The sequence below is a fragment of the Athalia rosae genome, chromosome 3 (genome assembly GCF_917208135.1).
Source record: "Athalia rosae chromosome 3, iyAthRosa1.1, whole genome shotgun sequence".
NCBI lineage: Eukaryota > Metazoa > Arthropoda > Insecta > Hymenoptera > Athaliidae > Athalia > Athalia rosae.
The window spans coordinates 20,922,406-20,948,573 of record NC_064028.1 but is presented as its reverse complement, the minus strand read 5'-3'; the positions used below and the strand labels follow the sequence as shown (position 1 = coordinate 20,948,573).

General features: G+C 44.2%; 1 protein-coding gene across 2 annotated transcripts in view; it reads left to right on the top strand.

The window, feature by feature from the left end:
• The first annotated feature begins 546 nt into the window (after window positions 1–546).
• Window positions 547–26,168, top strand: part of LOC105689312 (hemicentin-2-like) — a 48,938-nt gene continuing 23,316 nt past the window's right edge. The window contains exon 1 of one of the 2 annotated variants that reach the window (XM_048651606.1): window positions 547–669. Coding sequence is in view for 1 of the 2 variants with exons in the window: in XM_012406230.3 (XP_012261653.2) it covers window positions 3,520–3,619 (100 nt within the window). In the remaining variant the exon portion in view is untranslated. Of the gene's footprint in view, window positions 670–2,271; window positions 3,620–26,168 lie in introns of those variants that run through there. The other variant, XM_012406230.3, reaches the window with a different exon arrangement.

Below are 26,168 nucleotides of genomic sequence, written 5' to 3'. Positions count from 1 at the left end.
AAACGTACGTAGTCGAGCGCCCCGTGCACGCCACCGTACCACATACCTACACACACTGTACGTATACATATACCCCACGGAATTGGATTTCCGTGGATGTGTATAAAAACGTTAAAAAGAACGCGGATCTATACGGGTATTTCTTTGTCAACGATTCGGAAACCTCCCCTTCCACCTCTCCTTATCTCCTCGTCATCCTCCGCCACATTTTATCGGCGATTCCCCGAATAAAGGTATGTCGGATTTTTATTCGATTCCAAGGATTACCGAATCAATTACAGGGGGCACGAGGAGAGGGTGAATTTGAAGAAAACAAAAAAAACACACACACACGCACCTATGATTCGAGGGAGAACATAGTTTTCGGTGATTTTTGCCCCGGTCACCTTTTAATTCGATCGAAATCTCGCGTTGATATACATCACCGCGAAGGTACGTAAGGTACGTAAAAATGCCTCGACCGAGGGAGGGAGGGAGAGAGGGAGGGAGGGAGGGGGTGGTCTTTGGAGATGCTTTATTGAAAATGAATCTGTTGGTTGGCTGCAGATGGAAGCCATTGAAGAATATTGAGAAACCTCCGCTGGGGCGGTGAAAAACCTGAGGGGGAAAAAGAATCTCATCGCAGACGCTGTCCGCGAGGACCTTCGCGAGAGAGAGAAAGCGCGACGCGTAAGTTCCCTCGTAAGAGGCTTATTTATATTAAAGTATGTACATATATTACATGTATAATAAAATCCGCGTACACTTAATGCGGGAAATGAGAGTGAACATTATTTATCGGCGGAGAGTAAAATAATGTGGAAAATTATCGCCGATCCCGGTCGCGAGAGAAGAAAAAAAAAAAAGGTAAGATAAAAACCGGCGAACGCTATTCGACCGATCGGTGTTGCCGATACAAGATCCCCCGTGCAAAAGGTGAAAAGGTAAAAGGTGAAAGGTTGAGGTACGAGTTGACTTCTTATACCTACCGACCGTCGAGTGCATCGGGTCCAACGGGCAAAAATTTATCAGAAACGGAACCCCAAAGTTCTCGGAGTCGCGAACCCCCGGGCGCTATCCTTTCCAAGGATCTCGCAGGATCGATGCACCCACTTTCAGCGGTAACGAGTATTCGCTCCTCTTCTCACTCACGTTTTTACTTCGCGTTTTTTTCTCGAATTTTTCATCCCCTCTCCGTCTTTGCCAAATTTTCGGTGTGACCGAAAAATTCTCGAATTTATCCTTTCCTTTGAAATTAATTATTTCGGTTTTCTTGCTTTTCTCTCTATTTATCTCGCAAACAAAATTTCAATCCCGCGCATTAACTGTATACGGTATACGTACTTGTATCGAAATGATAAAAAAAAAAAAGAAAAAAAAGAAAAAGCGAATCAAAAAGAAGCTGGATATCGCCTGAGATACTTCCTCTTCAAGATAATATATATGTTTCTGAACAGCAGCCCGTATAATATACAAGTGTCGCTCTTCGTATATTTTTTATCCCTCAAAGTCGTCGTTTTTTTTTGTCGGTCCTGATCTTTTTTTACTCGGGTTTTTTTTCCCCGACTTTTTTGTTTCGATTTATTTATGAATCGATCGATCACACGACGCAGCGGAGTCCGAAATACGACCGAACGAAATTTTCTTGCTTGGAAATCGATTAAAATTCTATTGTAATTTAAATATATATGTATGGAAATCGTGTACCTTTATTTATTGTAAAACGCGGGGTAGGTATTGTGAATCAATCGACTTCGAACCCCTCTTTGTGTTTGAAGTTTTTTTGTATTATTTTATTCTTTTTTTTTATTCTTTTTTTTTTTTTTTGTCTCGCGTCGATGTAAGAATTATGTCGTTTTCGAACGAGGTTTTTTTTCTCCTCCGTGTGTAGCACCCTCGGGATAATATGATAGCTGAAAAATGAGATCCGTAGAAAAAAAAAAAAAAAAAATGAGAGAAGACGGAGACGGAGATACGGGAATAATTGTCGGAATTCCTTTCTTCTTTTCCCCCTGGCTTCTTTTTCCAAGTAATTTCGGAGGGATGCGATTTGAGCTCAGGTGATTAGGGGCCCCTCATTAAGGTGAGCTAGTAAATCATAGGGATTTGTTTGACCTCTCGCCCCGTACGTCCGACGATCGCCGACTCCGGCCGAAACTGGACCATTACGAAAACGTACTATACACGCGTTCCATACAGCTATATCGTACGGGCGTCGTATCGTATCATCGCCGCGACGGTGCAGGCGTCGGAGGCGCACGCGAGCGTCGCGCGGTCGCTGCGGATTATCAATGGCTTCAGACTTCAGTACCGAGCCGCGCTGGGTCAGGACTCGACGTGGATATTCATTGCTCGTTCGAAGGCCGCGTTAAATGTATGGGAAATAAAACGGCCGCATGGAATTTCGCCGATAACGACGGAGGACGATTCGCTTGCGAAATCGATGCATAAAAATCAAAAAAAGAAAAGAAAAAAAAGACTAAAAAAAGAGGGAAAAACAATTATCCCAATCGAACGGGGTGACGATAGAAGAATGAAACGATCGTTGTTGTAAAAAAATAAAGAAAATTATTTCGTCGCATTTTTGATTAGATTTTTATTTTATTGTTTTTTTTGTCTTTTAATCGACCGAATCCGCAGTGCGATAATTGACAAGGTGCGAGAGCAATCGTTACTCGAAGTGCGGAATTTAACGAATTTGAAAACCGGTTCGGATTCACCTGTGAATTATCACGAGACAGCCGATGACCATGGATTTTGAAGAGTAAATTTTTTCGTCGCGATGGACCGATTGATTCCGTCCCGTGAAGATATGAGAATTTGAAATTCCCGGTCGATTTGTGCGGCGCGGGCATTTAAATCCTCCCGAGGTGAAATTTTGCGACGAAAATTTCTTTTTCTTTCCATCGAAATCCGGGTGTAAACTGACGTGAACGAAGTCGATCGTTTGCGGGGGTGTGTGAAAATTTGATCGAAGATAAAATCGAACGTTCGAATCTACGGTGAATCAACGTGCGGTGATGACCGAGGGTAAAGTTATCCGCAACGAGGCGAATCACGAGATGATTTCGAATCCAATTGTTTTACGTGCCTGCAGAATCGATAGCTGAGAGTCGTACCGTTTGACAAAGAGTACAACAGGTGTATCGAAACTACGGAAATGCAAATGGACGTAAAATTAACAGGGGAAATAAATGCGAGTCAACGATCGAGATGATTTTTATCGATAAATCAATAACGATCAGGATCATCGTCGGGGTTCGTTCGAATCAATCGCATCGGCGAACGCCACTGGCTGCGTGATGATAGCGCGACGGACAAATAAATGTTGATAAATTAACGGAGTGTGTTTTAACGAATCTACGTGCACGGTAATATTATGTGTAAATAACGACGAATCGGGTCATCGAAATAACAGAGCGTGTACGCTGCGAGGGATATGGGTAAAATTGTTCCCATCGTTCGCCGATGATTGAATATCAGTTATCATTCCGATTTGTGGTACGGTGCAGGTGCTGCGGTTAATTAAGGTTCGACAAAATGTGGTTGTGCATAATAACGACGATTATACTTTTTCTGAGATCGGCGGACCTCCAGGTTTACGAACAGGATGATATTATATCCGATCTGGATAAGCCGAGTGAGTACACACACGTATCCGAGCAATAAAATTTGAAATAAGCGGATGATGATAAAAAAAAATAAAACAAAATAAAAATAAAAAAAAAAAACCACGCAAACTATTGTGAAACGAAGAAAAGTTTCCAACGGCTCACAGTTCGCCGGCACCCGCGGGGTGGATTACGCCGGTTTTACTGCATCCCCCACGATATTATTATATCCTCGGCGTTCGACACTTTGGATATACATATAGGACGCGCGTCTCTCCGTGAGAAAAAAAAATTTACGATTACTACTCCTCAAGCCTTTGGAGTTTCCGCGCGTTATATCCGAACCCTCATCGATCACGGTTATATACACGTGTAGATATATCCTTACGCCGTCTACGTTCACCCCTAAAGATATGTAGAGTAGACGCGTCGACAGCGTTCGCTTCGTATGCAGGAAACCGACTATTAATTGCTCGTTAACGCGTCTTCGCTAGGTCGCGGGTTTCACCTCGGTACAAACGAAAATACCGTCGAAGAAATATTTGTGGGTAAGACTCGCTTTGCCCGGAAACGGGGGAAAAAAAATGCAATAAAATCACGCAACGATATGCGACCATTTCCATCTGGACCAGACGAACTTTCGGCAGGAATGAAAAGTGTGAAATAAAATTACCTTCACCTGCCCCGAAAACTTTACCGGTGTAAAAGCAAATGAGGGCAAAAAAAAGAAAAGAGAGAGCAAAAAACGAGGGGAGGGAAAAAAAAAATTCGAAAAACAAAAAGAACGCTACCGAGAAGATTCATCTCCGCGAATAAGCTTGCGAGAGCTTTCCAGCCGCGCACCAGAGTGGAGTTTGCGGATGAGTTTGGGTAAACATCGTAGTTGCGAAAGACTCACAATCACTGTCAGATTTTTATCGGTCTTTACCTTTCCCTTTTTTTTCTTTTTTTTTTTTTTTTCTTTTTTACTCTTATTCTCTTCATCCATTCTACTCCTCGCGGTATATGTATTCTTTTTTTACCTCTCTTCTTTCGCACGCTATACACTTTCTACCCGTTTTCTCTCCATTTTGGATCGAGGAGATCCGGAGATCCAGGATTTCGTCGATATCCGAGAAAACGGTGGAAGGTCGAGGGGGTTCGGGGCTGACCAGATTGTCGCGGTCGGTAGGGTTGGTGGTAAATTTCGATCAGTGACGCTTATATACGTGTACAGGGTGAAAATCGTTCCTTCTCATTTTTTTTTCGTTCCATTTTCCCCGTTTTTTTTTTTTTTTTAATTTTATTTTTGTGTTTTTTTTTATTTTCTCTTCTCTTTCTCCTCTCTATCTGCTCAGCTTTTTCAGGAAACCGAAACACGTTTCTAATAACGGTCCCGTCGCCAGTCGTCTTCTTCCGCGCTTCCAATTTTACTTATTTCCTTATTCTTCGCCCCCACCCCACCCCACCCTTCGCCTATTTCTCATTCTTCGGTACGCGCTCCTTTTCCACGGCCCTACCTACGCCCGATTTATCCCCGTAAAGAAATTGCCACGGCCATTAATGTATTCGCGGGCTGCAACGCCCGGGCGATTTCGAATCGCTTTGCGACTCGCGTATACACACACACACACACACGATATATCTAATTCTTCTTTTCTCTCTTAATTTTTCATAGGACGGCGACGCGGCCACATTCCTCGTCATTTTTCTTTCCCCCTTCGCGTATAACTCAATAAAGATTCGCACGCGAAAAGGTAATCGTCGGTCGCTTCGGTCCCGCTCGAACTCCCAACTCCGCGGATGCAGGAGGAGTTTCGGACTCGCACGCGTCGCGTGGCGTGAAATTCTCACAGGAAGAATTCACCCTCTGGGTGGGTGGGAGTATCGCGTCGACGTCGCCTGCACCTTTTTTCTCCGTTAGAAAGAACGCTCCGCGTTACGCCCCCTCCCGCCGCCCTTCTAATTCCGACAGGGTCCTTTGTCAGGATCTCAAGAAGTGCCCCGAAGAGTCGAAGCGAACCGGAAAATCGAACGGAATTCCTAACGACGGATCGGCATCGTTCGGTAGTCGATGTTTCTTATCCTTTCTTTTTTCCGTTCGCAGCGGTTTTTTTTTTTTTTTGTTTTTTTATTCGATCCGAAACGTCCGGGCGTCTCTTATGCAGGTCGGATATAATTAACGATCTGCTGTACGGTGTATTATACAGGTCGAAAGCTGGAGGACCGACTGCGGGGTGCGTGCAGGAACTCCTGGGAGGAGATAATAAATAAGCAATAATCGTTAAAACGGGATTAAGAGGCTCGACGGTCGCACAGGTTTCCTCCCTCCGATGAATACGGGATAATTCCTATTCCGAATAATAATTTTGAGGAGCTCCGACGATTGTTATTACCCGATGTTATAGCGTTAATTAGATCGACTTCTGGTGGAATCAACGCAGGTCCCTCGATGTCTCCCGGTCGTTGAAATGTCTTTTGAAAGAAAAAAAGAAAAAAAGGTGAAAAAGTAATTTAATTAGGTACGTGTGTTTTTTTCGAAAATTCTTCGACCTTATCCTACACGGGACGATAACAATGATCGATCGCCTATTACGGACCATGATAATCTTCTTTTTTTTTTTTTTTTTTTTTATTCCGTCCCGTATCGTCTGGGTAGGTGCAGCGGTAGCTAAAGTATGTAGCGTTATATACCATATAGCTAAGTGGAGTTCCTGAAATATGGTCTCCTTTTGAACGGGGATGCTTGGACCGCGGCGGCGTAAGCCGGTGTGTGGAAGAAGAAGAAGAAGCTAGAAAAGAGAGTATTGCCAGTAAATTTAAGTCGGAATAAAAGAAGGAGGTTGTTTCGTATCCCGTCGCGTTTCTGGCAGCTGGCCGATGGTACCTACGCTGTATGGGAAATGGAATATACGCGACGCATTGCCGCTGTTGGTTTCTTCTATTTTTTTTTTTTTTTTGCTTTTCCCGCTCTTTCTCTTCATCCAATACCCTACGTTCCTTGTTTCGTTTCACGTTTAAGGCTACCAAATCCAGATAAATGCTTCTTTTCACAGACCTTATACCGAGGCATTATGCAACATGAATATCATTCACAAGTTCGCTTCATTTCTCACAGATAACTAGTTCTCCAAATTCCATTTCTAAAGGAGAGAAAAAAAGCAGAAAAAAAGCAGAAAAAAAAAGAACAAACCTCCAGACGTTCAATTAATCGGAACAAGTAGAAAACTTGTTACTTATTATACACCCATCAGGCTGATTAGCGATGCGTACGAGCGACCTTCGAAAACTTCATCAATAACAATTATGAATCGCCTCGGGGCGTGATGAATGTGAAAAAAAAAAGAAAAGAAAACGACTTATAATCCCAGATTATTCTCCAATCGGTTCCACAACAAATTTGTTTACTAATTACCATATTATGCAACCCGAAAATCACCATCTACACGCATAATTCTCACGTGAAAACCGGAAGCAGGACGGCTTATGTTTATGCATGACTCTCGGGTCCCTCCCTCCCGATATGCCGCCCTTTCTTTTTTTTTCCTTTTTTTTTTTTCTTTCAAATTTTCGTTTTTTTCCCCCGTCGCGTTTCACGGGGAGATGTATCAATTTACGATTCTCGCCCGGAGAACAGCACGTGATAACGTCTCTATCTCTACGATCTCTCGTCTGTTACACGTTCCTCTATATGTTAATATGCGTATACGCACCTAATACGCACAATTAATACGCTCTCGTGTACGTACGTACGTACGTACGTACAACTATATTTACCATATGTATGTATAACAACCACGAGGTATACCCGATGTGGCAATTTTATCGCTTGTTTGTCGCTTCGTGGATAGTTTGCCTTAACATTTATACACCGGTACATAATGCCCGTCGTCTTACACGTTCGAAGAAGAACGCGCCTCTTCGCCTCTTCGCCTCTCGAAAGACCACGACATTTATAATAATGATAACAAACCACGCGTTAAGAGCCGGCTAACAACTCGCAGATGCTGGACCGAAACGCTGTTTGTCGAAAAAAACCAGAAAAAAAAGAAAACGAGGGATTAAAGAAAAAGAAAATCCGAGAAGCAGCTAAGTAAACCTGTGTACAGAAGCTGTATATACTTGAGTTTTACGTAGGTATATAGATGGGTATATACGTACACTAGACGAACTGGTATAATTTTCTTTGGGAAAATATTATCGTTCGGTTATCCTTTTTCTTTTATTTTCCGTGTGTTTTTCGGGGAGGATGTGTCTTGTTTCGTTTGCTCTCTCTCTCTCTCTCTACACGAACAACATCGTCCTAGAGATGTACGATGTTTTCATACACGTCGAGAGGAGGATTATCGGAGGTTGTAATATCTGGAAGATCGCGCGGATCGTATCCGAGAAAAGTTGCCGAGATAAAAGCCGCGATCGTTTCGTGAAATTTTCACCAGGAGAAACATCGTCACTCGTACTCCGATGACGGCAACACACGCGATCGAGACGATCGAGCGAGGTATTTAAAAAAAAAAAAAACGAAAAAAAAATCACCTCGTCCGATCGAAATGGAAGTTCGAAGAACCTGCGATCGATTGAACGAACGCTGGACGGCGAGAAAATATGAATACCTTTAACTATTTCCAACTTCATCCGAAAATTTCAACGATATACCTTCCAAGTTTACCCGGTAAACCTGATTAACAATTATTAATGGGCTCGCGCGCATTCGTAATGCGCGAAAGTTGAGGTATGTGTGTAACGATTAAGTTTCCTTGACACAAAATCGGCGGAGGAATTTTTTTTTCCCCGAGACACTCGAACGAAGGTATAACAGCGTCGTTCCGTACTCCGTACCGTCGAATTACTCGGTACAATACGTTGACGCGACTTCGAATCCGATGTGAAAATAATACAATGGAATAAACCCGAGGTAACGCAGTCAAAAGTAGATTACACGCTCGGCTCCGTGACTCAATGGGCCCCTCACGGATACCGTTCACTATTCTCAATTCGCTGGATCACCGAATCGACTTTGTACCTACCTAGCAAAATTGAACGATTTTAGACGCACCGTGGCCACATACATTACCATATTACGATATCGCTACGCGTACGCCACGTGCAACCGTTCCACCGATCAATTTGAGCGAAGAATTTGCGTACCAAATTTCTGAATCCTCTACGGATCATTACGGTATAACGCGACGGTGTCAACCGAGAAATGGCTACGAGAATTTGTGCAACCTCACGCGGTTATTAGAAACATGTGTACTGTAACCGATCTCTCGAGGAGCGATCGTTGTCGTTGTATTATCATTATACGTCTACCTGTGGAACGATAAAAGGACACGACTAAGAAAGACGGAATGAAAAAGGAAGAAAAGGAAATTATGCCAGTCACTTCGGATGTGACCGCGCGCGTTGCGCGGCTATACGGCGGCGTAATGAGAACGATGATTGTTCTTCGGTATAGAAACGCGCGCTACCCGGTCCGCTTGACTCTGAAACCTTCATTGTTTCCTTTTATTTATTTTTTAATACCTTTTTTCTTCCACCTTCCATCAACTTTTTGCTCCTTACGTTTGTATTGCTCTTTTTTTAATTCCATTCTTCAGACTGACGAAAATCGCGCGATTGGTCAATCCGATTTATACAGCGTCGAACAACGAACGATTTTTTTTTCCAACTCGATCGTTTCCTGCCATTACGCTTATTACGCTTGTTCGAATTCCCGTCAAATTGGTGGAATTATAAAATCATACCGGTAATTTCTCGATGATTCTTTTTCGTTGGAATGAAATTTTCTGCCGCAGCTTTCTCCCCTGGAATTTCCTACTCGGCTTCACCGATACCAGATATGATGTATAAGATGGAGGATGCAAAGAAGATAACAGGACTGTAGGGGGAAGAAGGAAATCAATGGTCGATGCATTAAATTTCCAAATTGGTATCTTTTGGGTTATTAAATCGCAAATAAGGAGCGTTCGTCTCCTTACGGTGCAGCGGACGTACGTTCCTCTTATTTTCTTCCGTTTGGATTTATATTTGAGTTTTTTTTTCCCATTTTTTATTCTTTCAATTTACGACCAAACTGCAGTGTTTATGGTGTCGTATATCAACGTGAGTCATTACTATTTCCTATAGGTGTAATCTACCGTATTATAATATCAGTAGGTACAGGCCCACTCGTTTTTTGGATAAATAATTAATCGAGTGGGGTACTTCCAGCGAAAAAATTTTTTCCACCGAATGATTACTCGACCGATTGCATGAGTAGATGATTTTGGCTTTCAGATTTGAATTCCTGAGCTGATCATACGTGAGATTACTCTTGAAGAACCAAAATACAATTCGATTTTTGAGCAAAAAACAAATCATTGTTTTAATGGAGTTTAATATGCTTTTCTTATGTATTTTGATCTCAGGAATCCGAATCTGTAAGAAAAATTGATCTATCTATAAAATTGACCGAGTTATCGCCAATTTTCAGCTTTTTGGGGTCAAAAATAAAAAATTTATTTTTCAGTCTATCTTGATGTAATTCGCGCTCAGGAATCCGAATCCGATCGACAAATTGATCTATCTTCAAAAATGATCGAGTTATACCCATTTTTTCGCATTTTTTGGTACAAATTCGCGGATATCTCGAAGGGAAAAAATCGTAGCTCAATTTGGACGACGGATTCGTGTTCCTGAGGTCAAAATACATAAGAAAAGTGCCATACGATCAATTTTTAAAAATAAAAATTTTTGGTCAAAATTTGAGATTTTTCCAAGGGGTACCCCTTACGATTTTTTCAAATTTTGACCAAAAATTTTTATTTTTTAAAATTGATCGTATGGCACTTTTCCTATGTATTTTGACCTCAGGAACACGAATCCGTTGTCCAAATTGAGCTACGATTTTTTCCCTTCGAGATATCCTCAAATTTATGCCAAAAATCGTGAAAAAATGGGGATAACTCGATCATTTTTGCAGATAGATCAATTTTTCTTCCAGATTCGGATTTCTGAGCTCAAATTACGTTAAAATAGACTAGAAAATCAATTTTTAATTTTCGACCCCGAAAAGCTGAAAATTGGCGATAACTTGGTCAATTTTAGAGATAGAATAATTTTCCTTTCAGATTCGGATTCCTGAGGTCAAAATACGTAAGAATAGTGTAATACAATCATTTTTCAAAGTATTTTAATGTAGGCCCAAAAATCGATTTTTTTTTTGGCTTTCCAAGGGTAATCTCACGTATAATCAGCTCCGAAATCCAAATCTGAAAGCTAAAATCATCCACTTATGCAATCGATCGAGTAATCATCAATTATTCGCTGTTGGGAGCAGAAAAATTATAAGACATATCGTTCGGTTTTAGTCGTAGACCCACTTTGATTCGTCGCAATCCGTGCATGGGTCGAAATATTCGAATTTCTTGGTCTACGAGGGAGTCCGAGCTTAGCTGGAGTCAGGTAGCTACGGGTGCGCGGTTTGTTTTGGGGCGTCACCTCTGCTCAACCCCCAAGGTGACGTCTCACAACAAAGCGCTACCCTGCTAGCTGCGCTGATTCCAGCAAAGCTCGAGCTCCCTCGTAGACCGAGAAATTCGAATAGTACTCCACTTGATTAATTATTCATTCAAAAATCGAGTGGGCTACCTCAAAATATCAAGTACAACATTTTTTCCACATTCGAAAAATTTTCTTTTCTTATGAGGTAAAAATTCTGCCCCCATGCTGAGAAAATAAAAAAAAAAAAATTTTCCAACCCACTCTAGTAAACGTATGTACGGTGAAAATTTTTCCGACAAAAAATTGTCCCCGCCGATAAAGAAGGCAAGAAAGAATCGGAGACAATAACGAACGTTGAACTAAATAAATAAAAGTGGAAATCATTTCGTTTGATGTATCCGATTTACTGGGGATCGTTAAAACGAACGAAAAGTAAAGGAGAGAATACAGACATCTGCGCGCAGAGAAGAAATAAACGAAGCAAATGCACTGCAAGAGAAATAAAAATGAAGACGAACGAGCCGAATGACCGAAATCGTTCACGTTATCCTAAAATGTCTTACTTCTGAAATAAATAAACGCAAGAAAGTTCCCTCTACTTTTCTTCGATCGTACGTATGTACGTACACAAGAGCGATATCGTGGCTATCTACGAGCTACACGGAATCAGCGAGAATTGTAAGGACTATGGTACGTTTTATCAAGAGTAGAAAGTTCATTTCGATTTGATTCGATTCGATCCATCGCTGCGACGAGGGAAAAACTTGATAAAGGGAAAGGTATACCTCGACACGAGCCATTGTCGAAGTACGTACGTTGTGTCGATACGCCCGCCGACCGATACAGTTATATGAAATACATGTAACGTACAGTACATACATCGGCAAGTCGAAGCTGAGGCTGATGTTGAAGTTGAAGTCGTAGCGGGGAGTATCCGCGCAATTTCTGAATCGCCACAGAGCGTTACAGGTACACATACAGGTATATAGCTTTGACTCTGCGGTCTTTTGGAAAACGAGTAAACCCCCCTATTACTATATATTACATAACGTGTACTCTTATGTACAGAACAACTCGGCTGCATTGTCGGATTAAACGGTATCCCTCTGCGAGGTATATCCGTATGAGGAAATATATTTTTCCTTAACTCTTCTTTTTTTTTTTCTCTCCGAACGTTACGTGTACCCGATGCACCTGTGTACGTGTACCCGAATCGTACGGGAACGATGAAAGTTTGAATTATTTAGCGCCGAGGAAGCGGAGATGTAAAAAATAAACTTCTTAAAATTCGTAATACTACGGGTCGAAGAAGAGGCGACAAAAACGTAAGAAATATACAAAAATTGAGAAATAAATAAACGAATCGTCGAACGGAATTTCCTTTGGTCCCGCGGCGCGTCCGACGCATACTAATTGGAGGACTGAGAACTTTAACGGAGGTACGTGAGCCGCGAAAAATCGGGGATGCGGCCCGGGAAAAAATTTCTTTCTCCAGAAGAGTGGAAAAAAAATTGCTGGAGAACATCCCGATTGAAAAACTAAAACGATCAACCGGACGATTCGACGGAGTAAACGTCGCGGCGCGCGGAAATCGGGATTTCAGAATATTTGAGTGGAAATTTGCGACGCGCAATGGTATGAATTTTCGCGATACTCAAGTCCGCGTGGAAATAATTGTAATGCGCACAGCCGGCGTACGGTCGTTGCATCCGTACAAATAGGCGCACGAGCGAAAAACAATTGAAATCAGAGACGGCGTATATAAAATTGAAGTACCCCAGCCGATACCGATGAAATAACAGGCCAGCGGTATCAAACTAACGGAATAACGACCGAGGTCCTCAAAAATTCAATTTATTTTATCCATTCCTCTAGCGGTCGCGTTGAAGTGGCACGCGTATGAATATGTCCGTTACTCGGCAAACGCGGACCCGCGGATGAACGAAAATTTCGAAAAAAGTGTGCGGAAGAGGAGAAAAAACAAAAAAACAGATTAAAATTGTTAACGCCAACAATGGGGCGAGATATGTATCGCGCGGTATCGACGCACGTTACGTGCAACGCAGAAATATAAAAATCGAAAATCTCGAGTCTCGAGTTACCCAAAATACATTTTCGATATATTCCATTCCCATCATTAGCTCCGAACGCACGTTTTAGCGGGACTATCTCCTCCCCCCCCCGTAACGAAAAAAAGGGAAAAAAAAAGGAAAATTGAAAACCACGATAGCCGAGAAGCTCAGGGGGCGAGTTTAGCTCCATTGGTGCCCCCGTGTTACGAAGTTGCAGGGTATCAATCGCCCCGATACTTCTACTTTATCGGATCAGTATTCCCTGTGTTTATTTACCCGAGTAGTTACATGGATGTACATTATACGCCCTGTATGTAACGCACAATAGATCCGTACGAATACCGTATAGATCTCGTTTTCATACGATTCTTACAACGCATCGATCGACGTACCGATGACCGAGCTACGCGACCCATAGGGACGCGGATGAGGAATAATTTCGTCGATACAACGCGCACATTTATCGTATAGTAGGAAATAAAATACGCGAAGCTTTGCCCGGAGGGTGAGGCGGTGGAAAAATTGATGCAGCGCGAAGGCTGGTGGGTAGGAAGCGTTGTACAGGTCGGTGTATAGCTACACAGCATCTTCGCATTAGAATTATTTGCTCGCCTGATTCGCACCCTACGAGCAGAGAATACAAATAAAGAAAATAATACGTTTGCTGATTTTCTGCGGCAAACCCCTGCCAACACCGTTCGCAGAAAAAGCAGCAGAAGCGCGAGGTGTGCCGCGCAGCGTCCCGAAGAACGGCAAAAATGAGTAGGAGAGAAAGAGGAAAAACGAGAAAAGAAATCGGAAAAAAAAGAGAAAAATAAGAGACAGGAGCTACGTGTTCTATACTCTCTCAACGAGGCGGCAAACTGCCAGGAAGAAAAGATGACAAATAAAGGACTCGAATGAAAAAAAAACAAAAAAAAGAAAAGAAAAAAGAAAGGACGAACGTATCCTCGAAATTATCCATGAATTTTACGCTGCGGAGTGTATTTTGGATTTTTTTTTTTGTTGCTTTTCCTTCACCGTTTAGCTACTTGCGATTGTTTCTCTTTTTCCCTCTCTCGCCCCTCTCCTACACAGAGAACATAATACGAACGACATGACGCGTGACGGAAATTCTATCCCCGAAAAAAAGAAATCCTCCCGCAACCGCGTTTCCGATAAAATCGATTCTACGCGGGCGCGCGCGTTGATTTAGCAGCGAGGCATCTCGCCACCCTGTTTACCATGTGATTTTGTTAACCGAAACAAAAATGGTGGGGCAATCTTTATTTTTTTTCTCTCCTCGACAAACGCGTAGCGTGCAATCGAGCACGCGTAACACTTGGAATGACAACAAAAAAATCGTTTTTCATTGATTCTTCTACTGCAATCGCCGCGCGAGCGACGTGATTTTTTATCGCGTGATTTACGGAGTTATACGAAGTGACGAAATAGCGTATAATCATACGCAGACTGCGACTCGCGTAATTTCTGATTCGGCTAAAGCGATTATCCGAGGGATAAAGGCGTTCGGATCCATAAACATATTATTGTAGTTTAGGTGTACGGAGTTCAGGGGTTACAGTTATAACAGCGAACGACGAAGAGATACGGGGAGTGAAAAGGTTCGCGTCTACGTTACGTACGTACGTACGTACGTACGCGTATGCTATACGTATTACGGTATCCGTACGGACACATACGCGTAGCCAATTAATGATCGTAATGAGTATAAATTATAATTAAAGTTTGTAATCTCGTTACCGCCGCATTTGTATATATATACATATATATACCCAAAACGGTTAACGTCATGTGCACGTATACGCGTAACGTTCGCCCGCGTATATACGGATATCGTCCACATACACGCAACTGTTAAAACCGGCTATATGTAATCCCACGTACTACGTATACCTACACATCTAATTACCAACGTTACATTCTACGCGTACAGATAACACACACCCGGACACACACACACACACACACACACACACGCGTAAAACTCTGCTACACGGCGTTGTATCTATCCGCGTATCGCGGTACAATTTTCAACGGAATTATTTTCTAAAAACTGAGAAAACTACCGCGACCCGCGCCGTATACGATACGAGGTAAGGTGGTGCACGTGCGCGCTCCCCGACACATATTCATCGCGTTGAATGTGGGCGGAAAAAGGTTGAAAAAATTGCGCGGAAAAATCGGAACCATATGAGCTGGAAAGAGGCGCAACGAGTTACAGGAAACGCGGTGAAATTTATACAGCCAGAAGAGAGAAACCTACCGCGATGCGCGGAGGGGATGAAAAAAAGGGGAAACGAGCGTCTCTACCGACCCTGCACCGCATCCGCGAAACGAGGACGTCTGCCGTTGCTCCGATACGCCTCTGGGTCGAACATCCCCGTCGTACCGTGAACCACATGCACTATACGAATGACGTACCCAACGATAATTATGCGTTTTCCAACCGACGTATTATGCGAAATGCGAAACAATGTGTCGCCCGTCTACGCGTATTCGCTATCTCGTTACATTTTACCGTATAATATTTACTACACACGACATCGCGTTGGATGATTTACGTCCCCCCGGCCTTCGCAGGGGTGGGGGGGTGTGAAAGAGTGCGAGACTTTGGAAATATTCGCCATTTTTTTCGACAATTATCGCGATTGATTCGGTCGGAAATTATTACGGACGAGGTATCGTTACGCGATGGAATAGGACGGGGGGGGGGGTTGGGTAGGGGGTGCCGCGGAGCTCGTGAAAGACGGTGGGGTTAGTTCATAACTAACTACCCTGTAAACTTTATACGAACTCCTCACGTAGGTTTTCCACGGTGGAAAATGCAACCCTACATATTATACCGGGGTAGGTGGTAGTTAGCTAACGCGTTTAATTAACCATCAACCTTTATTACGCACTGAAACACGCTACTCCCTCGTCCTACGGAGTACGCGTCGTCTGTGTAGTCTGAATCTGAACTGCGATTCACCGAACCAAATGAATGACTGGCCGATCCGACGATCGATCAAATATATCGCGATAAGAACCGGCTGAAAAAAAAAAACCACGAGCTTTGAAAACGAAAATGATTATTGAAATACACATGATTTTCTCTACCGTCGAACGATCGATCGGTCGTCACTTTTTGGGGTATTTTGAATCTGCCGACTCGACCGATAAATCTATAATTATCGAGCCGCGGTTGTTTGGAAATAATTCGTAGCGAACGAAGAAATTTATCACGCGAATCCGAGCGAATATCTCCTTTTCGAGCGAAGCGGCTACGCAAAAAAATACCGAATAAATACATAAGAAAATTGCGCTCGAATAATTACGATGAAAAAAAGTCCATCTGATATTCCTTCTGGTTCCTCCCCTCTCTCTCCCAGCGCGAATCCGCGCCGCTGCTGTTAACCAACAACTTTTACTGCGTTAACTTAAGAAGATAAGCAAAGAAAAAGAAAGAGAGAGAGAAAAAGAAAAAGCGAATTTCAAGCTCGGAAGGCACGATCTGAAAAAGGGAAAAGGGCGCTACGAAGCTGGCTATTTTACCCTCATTTTCCCCCGCCTTCTTTCTCTTTTTTGCATGCAAAAAGAAGGACAAGATAATTGCGTCGAGATCGATATGTACGTAGTTATGTACGCGTACACAGGTATGCGCCTCGTGTACATATACGTTACACACCTACGTCGCGGGGGGGATATATAACGCGATGCGCGACGTAAACGTAAAGAGGAAGAGGAAGGTGCACAGCGATCGGGGAGACGAGTGGCCGGGGATTCGGAATTATTCGAAGATTCGAGACTTTATAAACTCTCGAAAGTCGTTGGAGAAAGGAACGCAAGGGAATAACGACAACCCTCGGCCCCCTCCGCTCCTCGAGATTCTTCCCTCCCCCCCCCCCCTGCCCCCCTACTCGGGATCCGCATGTTTTTTGCGCCCCACCGCCCCTCTCTTCGTAAACCGGAAAGATATCGAGTCGAGAATAAAACGGACGTGTTCAACGATAACGATTCGATTGCTTTGCTTCACTCCGAGGAGATAACGCTTTAAGGATCATATTTACCGTTCGTTCGCCTTCCGCGCGCTCCGTTCCGAGAGGAAAAACCTCCGCCGCATCCCGCGATCCACACCGCCCCGTTTTCTTCTTTCTTCACGGGTAAATGCGGACGTGTAATTGGCCTCCTATTCCATCGGAAATCATGACGCGACTACTCGCAAATATCGTACGAATAACTTTATTTTATACCGAGGGGAGAGAACGCGGAAATATATTCGACGGACGGGGGTTGGGGGGGTGGGGGGTGTGCGGGGTTTTCATCCCCCGATAATCGCTCGGCAAAACGAACGGGTCGCGCAATATTTCGTTTGGAAAAAACCCGCACCGCCGGGATATACGATAAATGTGAACTTATGTAAAATATTTTTATACCCGCGATTCGAACCCCCGCGCGTACGTATATAGGTGCGTATACGTGTACACGGGTAGTCGATGAGACCGAGAAAGGGATAACTCGGACTTTCGGCGAATATCTGCGAGTGCGAGGCCGTTTTATTCTCTCCGCGATCGGCCGGAGGTCGCTTTTCTGATTCGAAATTGCTCCCACTTTTTCCACGGTAATCGCGGCGGGCTTTACGTCTCCGATAGAGTCGCGTCTTTCCTCGTTGAATCTCTTCCCGAAATAGAGGGGTGAAAAAAAAAAATCCGGAGCGCCGAGGCTCCCGGACACGGGTAACCTACCCAATTCCCGAATCGACCGTAGTTTTGCCGGAATTCTCGTAAAAATAAATGGGAAGAAAGAAAATGAAAAAAAAAAAGTGAACCCTCCCGATACATGACACTGCGCGCTGCCACACCGCCGTATCGCTACACCCGCACAACTACTCATGCTTCTGCATTTCTCGACGCTAATTGTGCAGGCAATTAAATTTTGCGATTTATACAGTAATTACCGGTTTTACTACCCTCTGCACCCATTTTTTTTTCCTCTCACTCTTTGTTGTTTTTTGTTTTTTGTTTTTTTCATCCCTATTACTTTCAGTTCGTTAATGTACAATATCTTCCGTACACACGACGTCGTTGTACGTGTCCTATGGCACTGATCGTGTGTACGCCGGCTGTAATACGACGAGCGTAACATTCGACTGGAATTTTATTACCCCGATAGTGCTTTAACTGCGGGAACAACGACGTGTGCGCCGGGGCTGGAGACGTTCAAAAAATTTATAGAATTCTAGATTTTGTTGCTCATAGAGATTTAAGTACCTAATTGTTTCGGCGAAACGTACGACCCCGATACAATTTTAACCGTTCTATTTTCGTATGATCAATTAAACGCCTTGTAGACGGAGCGAAAATAAAAGCGAACCGGCGATAAAAATTTTTGTAAAAATAAAAATGTCGCGGGAACCGACGGTGGGTGGAAAATAAATGAGAGCGAATGGATGAAAGAAAAAAAAAAAAAGGCCGAAAGATCGCCGTTAAACGTTGGTTTTATCCGAACAAAAACTTTTACTTCCTCCTTTTTTTTTTTTTTTTTTTTTTTTTATTCCGGACAAAATACCCCAGCGACACCTAAGCTGTGGCTCTTCCCTTTCCTCGGACATCAAAGCTCCAGATTCGTATCGTTGAAGCGAAATTGTGGTGGTTTTGCAAAAGTAGTAGTGGCAGTCGGCGTAGGTGTAGCCCGCCACAAGGTGGGATCCGGTGGTCACAGCGGGCCAAGTAAAACAGTATACATATACAGGGATTATACGTATAGCGATACTATCGAGTATTTGGGGTGCTGGCCCGACAGCTGGTCGCATTTGGTCCCTATATTCAGCTACCTTTACTCTCCCCCGACCTTTCCATTCCTTTGGTCGTTTTACGTCTGCCAAATTTCACCCTTTGATCGGATTACATTCGTATTTTTTTTATATATTGTATATTCTTTTTTTTTTTTTTTTCTCTACAAATTCCTCCTTGTTTCGTTCGACGAAAATTCGACAACGCGTAAATCGACGAAGGGAGGACCCACGTGGCTTTTGGATCAAAGATTTCTCGTTCGAAAATTATTATCATTTCTCCTCCCACCCCCGTAGTCGGCGAAGTCAAGTCCAACAACTTCGAAATGTTATTCGCACGCGAAACGTTTCGCCGAATCTTGCGAGCGAAGACCACGGGGACCGCCCTCGGTACGAAGACGGGAATGTAAGGGAAGGTTGAAAAGGAGAACGAAAGGGAGAAAGAATCTCCGAAATCAAGAGGGTCGCGTAAGAGAGAAAAAACTGTCGGCCTCGTCCGACGCGCTGCTGGTACGGTCGCGTCCGCGTCGCTGGGAAAGAAAAGAAGAGCCCTTCACATTTAGAGGTATGTCATCGTGACGTGAAAGAAGTGCCTTATATACCTCACGTTATACCGACTGTTTCGTTACCTGCAGCTTTCCTCAAAATGTTATGACGTTATATTCATAAATTTCATTCGGATAGAAAAACCCGGATGACGAATACATACACGACTCGTCGCCTCGAGTAATTCGTTCCGCCCCCCTCAGAAAAAAAAGAAAAGACGAAAAAAAAAATCGTACACATTCACGGAGCGCGCCTCTTTCGAAATACCTTGCACAATGCAAACTGCCGAATAAATCCACCGTCATTTTTTCTCAATTATCATCTCTCATTTTTCACAACGATCCCTCTCAACTGCCCCCCCCTCTGTATTTTACTTGCAGAAATTTTTCTTCACCTGTTTACATACACACACATTTTGTATATCCCTTCTTCATTACGTACGTTCGCACATAATTATACCGCTGGCATCCAATTAAAGTTCGTACAATTTGGTGTAAGGATTGAAATTATACGAACCTCCTCACCGGCGCGGCATCGAGCTCCCCGTGTCCGGCTCGGCGCAAAAAATGTTCTCCTCCCACGCGACGTGCCTGAAATAATTTTTCTCACATCAGGATGTAATGTGTATAAATTTACGAACGACGTCTATTAATTTCCCACGCATCTAGGCGTTTTGACGGGTGATCGGAGACGAACAAACATCGGGCAGCCACGTACGTTCGGAGTGACGGTCGAGACGCTTCCGCGGCACTCGACGGTCAGGTGTACCGAGGCCTTTTCAAACACTTGTTTGTTTGTGATAAATAATTTCCGAATTGTGAAGTGTTTATTGTAAATATGCGTAAGTTCGTCGTGGGACGTTCGTGTTTGCGGTATAATGTGTGCGTGGAATATTTGTCGGGTGAACATCGTGGGGCGTTGGATCGCAGCGAAAATTGATACCGTTGATGAGATACATAGCGGGGGGGACGTAGACGCGTGTCACGTTTACGGTTGTGCGCGTGTGCACCACCACCCCTAACGCGGGCACATCGTACGCCGGAAAGTGCTAAACTGACAACCGACATCTACGGTGGACGAATTTCATTTCGCACATCATCGTAACCGTGTCACGTTGTTACGCTGTACAGCACGCATATCAATTCCTCTACATATTCATAACGTCGGAGAAAAATTTCGAAAATCTTTTCAACGTGTCCCTTTCCGGTGCGAATATTTGGGTCAAGTTCAAAGCGAAGATTCGACCGGGAGAAAGTTGAAAATCGAAAGAGGTGAATGTCCAGATATCGAGATCGAGAAATGATCGTTTTCAGTTATGTGGGAATGCGAATATAGGTAAGCGATAAACGTCGGTGGCATTCGTCGATTTTTCCATTAACGCGGATAAGAGAGGGGGGGCGGTGGGAGCAAGAAAAAAAAAAATGAAAAAGAAAAAATGAAAAAAATTGATCAGGCTCTTCGTAAAATTGGATAATCAAAGTTGGAAAGTGGGGTTCAGGTGGTCGGCGGAGACAGCTCCTCTCCTTTTTTCATTCCAGGATCGAAATCTTGCTCCTCCCGAATCCCTCGCCTACCTATACGTGCGAGCGTTATATAGCTGTTCGTTTCGAACCGAATACCTCCGAACGAGATGAAGTTTGTCGTCGTCCCGTCATCGTTTGAAATCGGAAATATACATTCCCCACCTTTGGGATTAATCGGTGCCACCGACGCGGAAAATTTGCGGGCACCATATGGCCCCTTCGCGAAAAAGAGAAAAAAAAAGAGAAGAAGGAAAAAAAGGAAAAATTCAAATCGCGGAGGGTTCGGATACCACCCCCTTCCCCCCCCCCCCCCCCCCCCCTATCCCCGTTCGCGAATCTCGCGAAAAACTTGTCCCGAACGCGTGTAATAAAGAAAATTCACCCCGAGAGAAGAAAAAGGGAGAAAAATCAATCTTCTTACCACAGCTGACTGACTACACGTACACGTACGCGCACTCCGAGTACACGCCTCTTTCGATTGGGTATCAAAATTTTAATTCGTACGTACGTTCGTACCCGCGTACTCACGTGAAATCTACGGAGCGATAAATTTGCGGTACTGATTGGTCGTATGTAATATTAAGGGGTAAAAAAGTGATGTTACAGTTATACGATGGTCGTATACACACGGGGCGATTTCAGATGGAATTGCAGTTTTGTACGTGCAGCAATCTTTTCTCAATCTTTCTTATACTGGCTGTTGGCGTATGTACCGGGGGGGTGTGCGTTATATACATCGCATACATATATACGATGTATATGTATTACATACACGGCACGTGGTTAGATCTAAGAGTAATGCCGCAATATATGGAGGCTGCACGAACTAGACGGAGGGGTACGCCCGTCTATTTTCTACCACCGCGAACTAAAACTTTAGCCATTCTTTAGGACGACGCGTGTCTCGCATACCCCTCAAGCTCACATCGTGTGTACGCCCCCTCCCCCCCTGCCCCCTCCCCCATCTGGCCCCGTTGGTTCCCTTTCCTTTACCCAAACTTACCCCCTCGCTTACTTATACTTTCCTTTATACGCCCCCCGCTTTTCTCCTCTCTTTTCCCTGTAAAGTGGTTACAACCCTTAAATAAAAATTTTCCTCCACAATCGATATCAGACGGTGGAATTCCGTTTTGTTGCGAAGTTGTTTCGCTTTTTTTTTCGGTCTCTCTTTTTTCTTTTCTTTTTTTTCGGTCTCTCTTTTTTCCTTTCTTTATTTTCCTCTTCGCTCGCTTACGTTACGTGGGAGGCAAGAATCTCGGATAATTTTTCGTCCGCTTTCGTAGCACGGAATGTATATATACAAATTATCGTTGGTTTTCCGAAGGAAATTATACATGCGGCGTTTAACCTTTTCGTAAGTACTTAATAATTATTCTGTCTTCGAGTGTGTTTACTCCGTGCCGAGGAGTCGAGAGCGAGAACAAGAGTCGTTAGAGTCTCGGGCTCGAGTCTCTGCACCTTGGCATTTGTCCAGTCGTAGGAGTTCCCGGTTGAATATCAGGTAACCCGACACGCTATAATACGTACCGCGCTATTTCAATTATTCGGATGTTCATTCGCGGAATTATCATATTCCAACCGATACGAACGGTTTGATACCGGCGAGTACAACATTCCTCGGCGATATCGAATCGCCCCCTTTTTTTATTTCGAGTCAAGCGCGCGCACCTGTTCAACGACCGGAAAAGTTGCCATTTTTCACGTTTACCGTGAGCCCAAAGTTATGCGGAAATTCTATTATTTTTTTTTTTTTCCAACGTTCCAATCGCGAAAAAGAGGGGTTGAAACCGCCGATTCTTCACCTGTCGCCTTTGGACGGTAGCTAGATTTTTCGGCTCTCCATTTTTTCGTCGGCGAATTTTCCAACGTCTTTGATTTTATCCGTCGCTACTTTTGACCCGCCCTGTACATAATTTATCGCTCGTTCGAGGGCAGTGCGCACAGGTAGGAACGAACGAAGCGGGGGCCGAGCCGTCCGTCAAGATGATGAATCACCCCGGAGGTACCTAACGCGGTGATAATTCGCGATTACAGCTTTCGTGTCCTTCGTCTTGCTCCTGACGCGGTCCAGGGTAAACGACGACGACGCCGCCGCCACCGCCGCCGCTCCCTTTTCCGAAGCGTCGTGCTATCTTGTTTATTGTACCGGGGTCGGGATACCCCGCGGGCTGCAGCCGTGGAAGCAGGAAACACATCCGCCGCTGCGCGAACCGCGGGAACGGCGAGCGAAAACCCTCGGACAAGTTATATCTGATATCCGCCGTTTGTGAGGACGAAATTTTCGCGATTATCGTTACCGTTGTTATCGCGATTACAGAGGGGAAAATTTCTCCGTCGAACTGCGCGCGATCCTACGCCACCCTCGGTACTCCTCCTTCGAGATCGTACCCAGGGAGCGTTGAGATTCGGATATGGATAGATATTTCTAAATATTCTCTTTCCGTCTCCCGTTTTCCTCCATATAATGTCTCATTTGACGGAGAGGGATAAACGCAGCTGACGGGGGAGGTGGTGTAAGGTGGATGGCGAAAATGAGGCGAATTTCCAGAGTCGGGAAGGGGCGAGCGGGCTACGGTTATCCCCTGGAAGTAGTCGGATGGCATAAAGACCGACCAGGGAGTGCTTCGTCATCTCTGATAACTCCCGACCCCTGGACTTTCGTCCCCTTTCTCCCCCCCCTCCCCCCCTCCCCCCCTTCCCCCACCCCCCAATCCCCGCGTCGTCCGCGGGGGTTGGCAGCGAAGTGAGCGGCGGATTCGCGCCACCTTTTCATTCCTCGAACTCGAAAAGTAAGGGATGAGTATATGGTCTCGACGCGCGCCAGTCGCAAACCGCACAAGTTATTATCTCGTGGCAAGAAAACTCTCCCTCTCCCTCTCCCTCTCCCTCCTCCTCGTCATTATCATCATCATCACCATCGCCATCATCATCTGTGCGCAACGTGCGACGTCAACCCCTAACGTCCCGCTTCTTTGAGCCGTCTGTCGTATTCGGCGTTAAAAATTTTTCCTCATCAACTTTGTTTCTTTTTTTCTTTTTTTTTTGTCTCTCCGCATTTCGCGATATTGCTCTGGGGTGAGTCGTGTGCACTCGCGAAAACCATCTGATTCGATTAAGTTTGATGCGGGGTATTTCGAAAACGCGTTTCGCTTTGTCCGCTCTCCTTCGTTTTTTTTTTCCGTTCTCTCCATTTTTTTTGGCGTTATTAAACGCGTGCGCGGCAGTCTTTTGATGTTCGCGGAAGACGAGCGACCGCGGGCCATTTTGTAACGGCCCAGAAATTCCGGGTTACCCCGCGGATCGTTCCTGCAAGTTTCATTTCCTGTTACGGGAAATTTGGGAACGAAACGCGGTACCATTTGAAATTGGTTTTCCTCGGCAGCGGTGGTTCCACTGCAGCTGATACTGCGGGATCATGGTAGCGTTGCACAGGACACCCTGCGGGATTTACGTTTAAGCTTTCCACGCGCGGCGCGTGATGCGCTTTGGATTAGCCGCCGCGAAGGCACACCGTACGCGATGCCTGCACGATCTGGATACCGTCCTCCCTCCTCCGACCCTAACTAACAAAATGTGACGAGATAAAAGATAAAAAACAAAATAAAAAAAAAAAAAGGGAAAGAAAAAGGGAAAATTGCGCATCGCGTCGAATTCCCCAAACGAATCAATCCGACTGCAACGGGATTTTTCGCTGCGGTACGGAATTACTATAAAACAAAAACAAGAAAAAGTCCGGATACCGAGGCTACTGGCTACAGCTATGATGAAATGACAAAAAAAAATCGCGATTTTACACGGTGAATTTAACGGCGGTATCGCGTTGGTCCTCTTTAAAAAATAACGGTCGGGAGTCCCAAAGGAAATTTGTAAGGTGACGAAAATTAGGATGCAAATACAGTTGGGAATGAGATGAAAAAGAGACAAAAAAAAAAATGAGAAAAACCGAGCTTTCCGAGATCTTCGGCTACTCGTTCATTTCTTTTTTTTTTTTTTTTCTTCTGCAGCGACTCTGAGAGATGGCGACGTTACATCGCGGTACCAGCGGCAGCAACAGCCAGCGAGCACAAACGGGGGCGGGGGTTGTTGTTGCTGGTAGGGTATTTTTTTTTTTTTTTTGTTTTATTTTAGGTTTTAATTTTTTTCCGAAGTTTTTTTTTTTTTCTAATTCTCTTTTTTCTCCCTCCGTGAAAACCGTTCGCTTAATGTGTTCTTTAAGAACGTTCAGCAAACCGTAAACTTTCCCTTAATAAACAGGGAGCGCTAGAGAGTCGCGGTAAAGAGTCGAGGAGAAGTGAAGTTGTTCTCCAGGTGAACCGTCGTCCTTGATGAAAATGTTAAGAAATGAATATATAAAAAAATTAAGAAACAAATGGGGAAAAATAACTAAAGAATAAATAATGCGAAATAAAATAACGCGGAATTGAGGGTGATTATTTCATTCATTCCATAATTGTCTCTAGCCGCCACCCCAGCCGGGTAAAATGCCGAGTCGATTATTATTACTACCGTTAAAGTCTATAGCTTTGGTAAAACTTTGTTTTCCTAATTGCCGGGACTGCGGCGGTTCGTATACCTTATACTTTGGGGAGGGATGATTTTCCCGTGGGTTTGATTGCCTCGGAAATAAATCGGGTGGAATTGAGGCTGCTGCCGCCGCCGCTACCGCTGCTCCTACCACCGCCGCTTCTGCTTCTGCTTCTGCTGCTGCCGCTGCTGCTGCTGCTGCTGCACGGTATACAGTTGTGCTCGGTTATATCGCGTAACGGGAATGTAGACTCAGGGTACACAAACTATTCTACTTCAGCAGTTCAGTAAACCGTAAACGCGGCTAGAATAAATTGGTAACTTGCAGCGGTGTATATATATACGCCGGCACAGTGGAAAAATCCAAAGAATATCGAAAAGTTCGTTGCACCAGAAACAAAAGCAACCCCCCTCCCCCCACCCCCAACCCCTCTATCGTACGCTACGTACCGACATACCGGGTACAGTTCATCTCCATTCGACGAAATGAAAATATTTATCATCCCTCGCAGCCTCGATCTCGTGAATCTTGTACTCGGACGTATATCATTGCCACCGGAACTTCCGCGACGAGCGAAATAAAATAAAAGATAAGAATTGTTTCCCAATCTCAAAGATCATTAGAGAGACACCGTGTATCGTTACGTACATAAATATGTGGATTGTACGTGTCGAG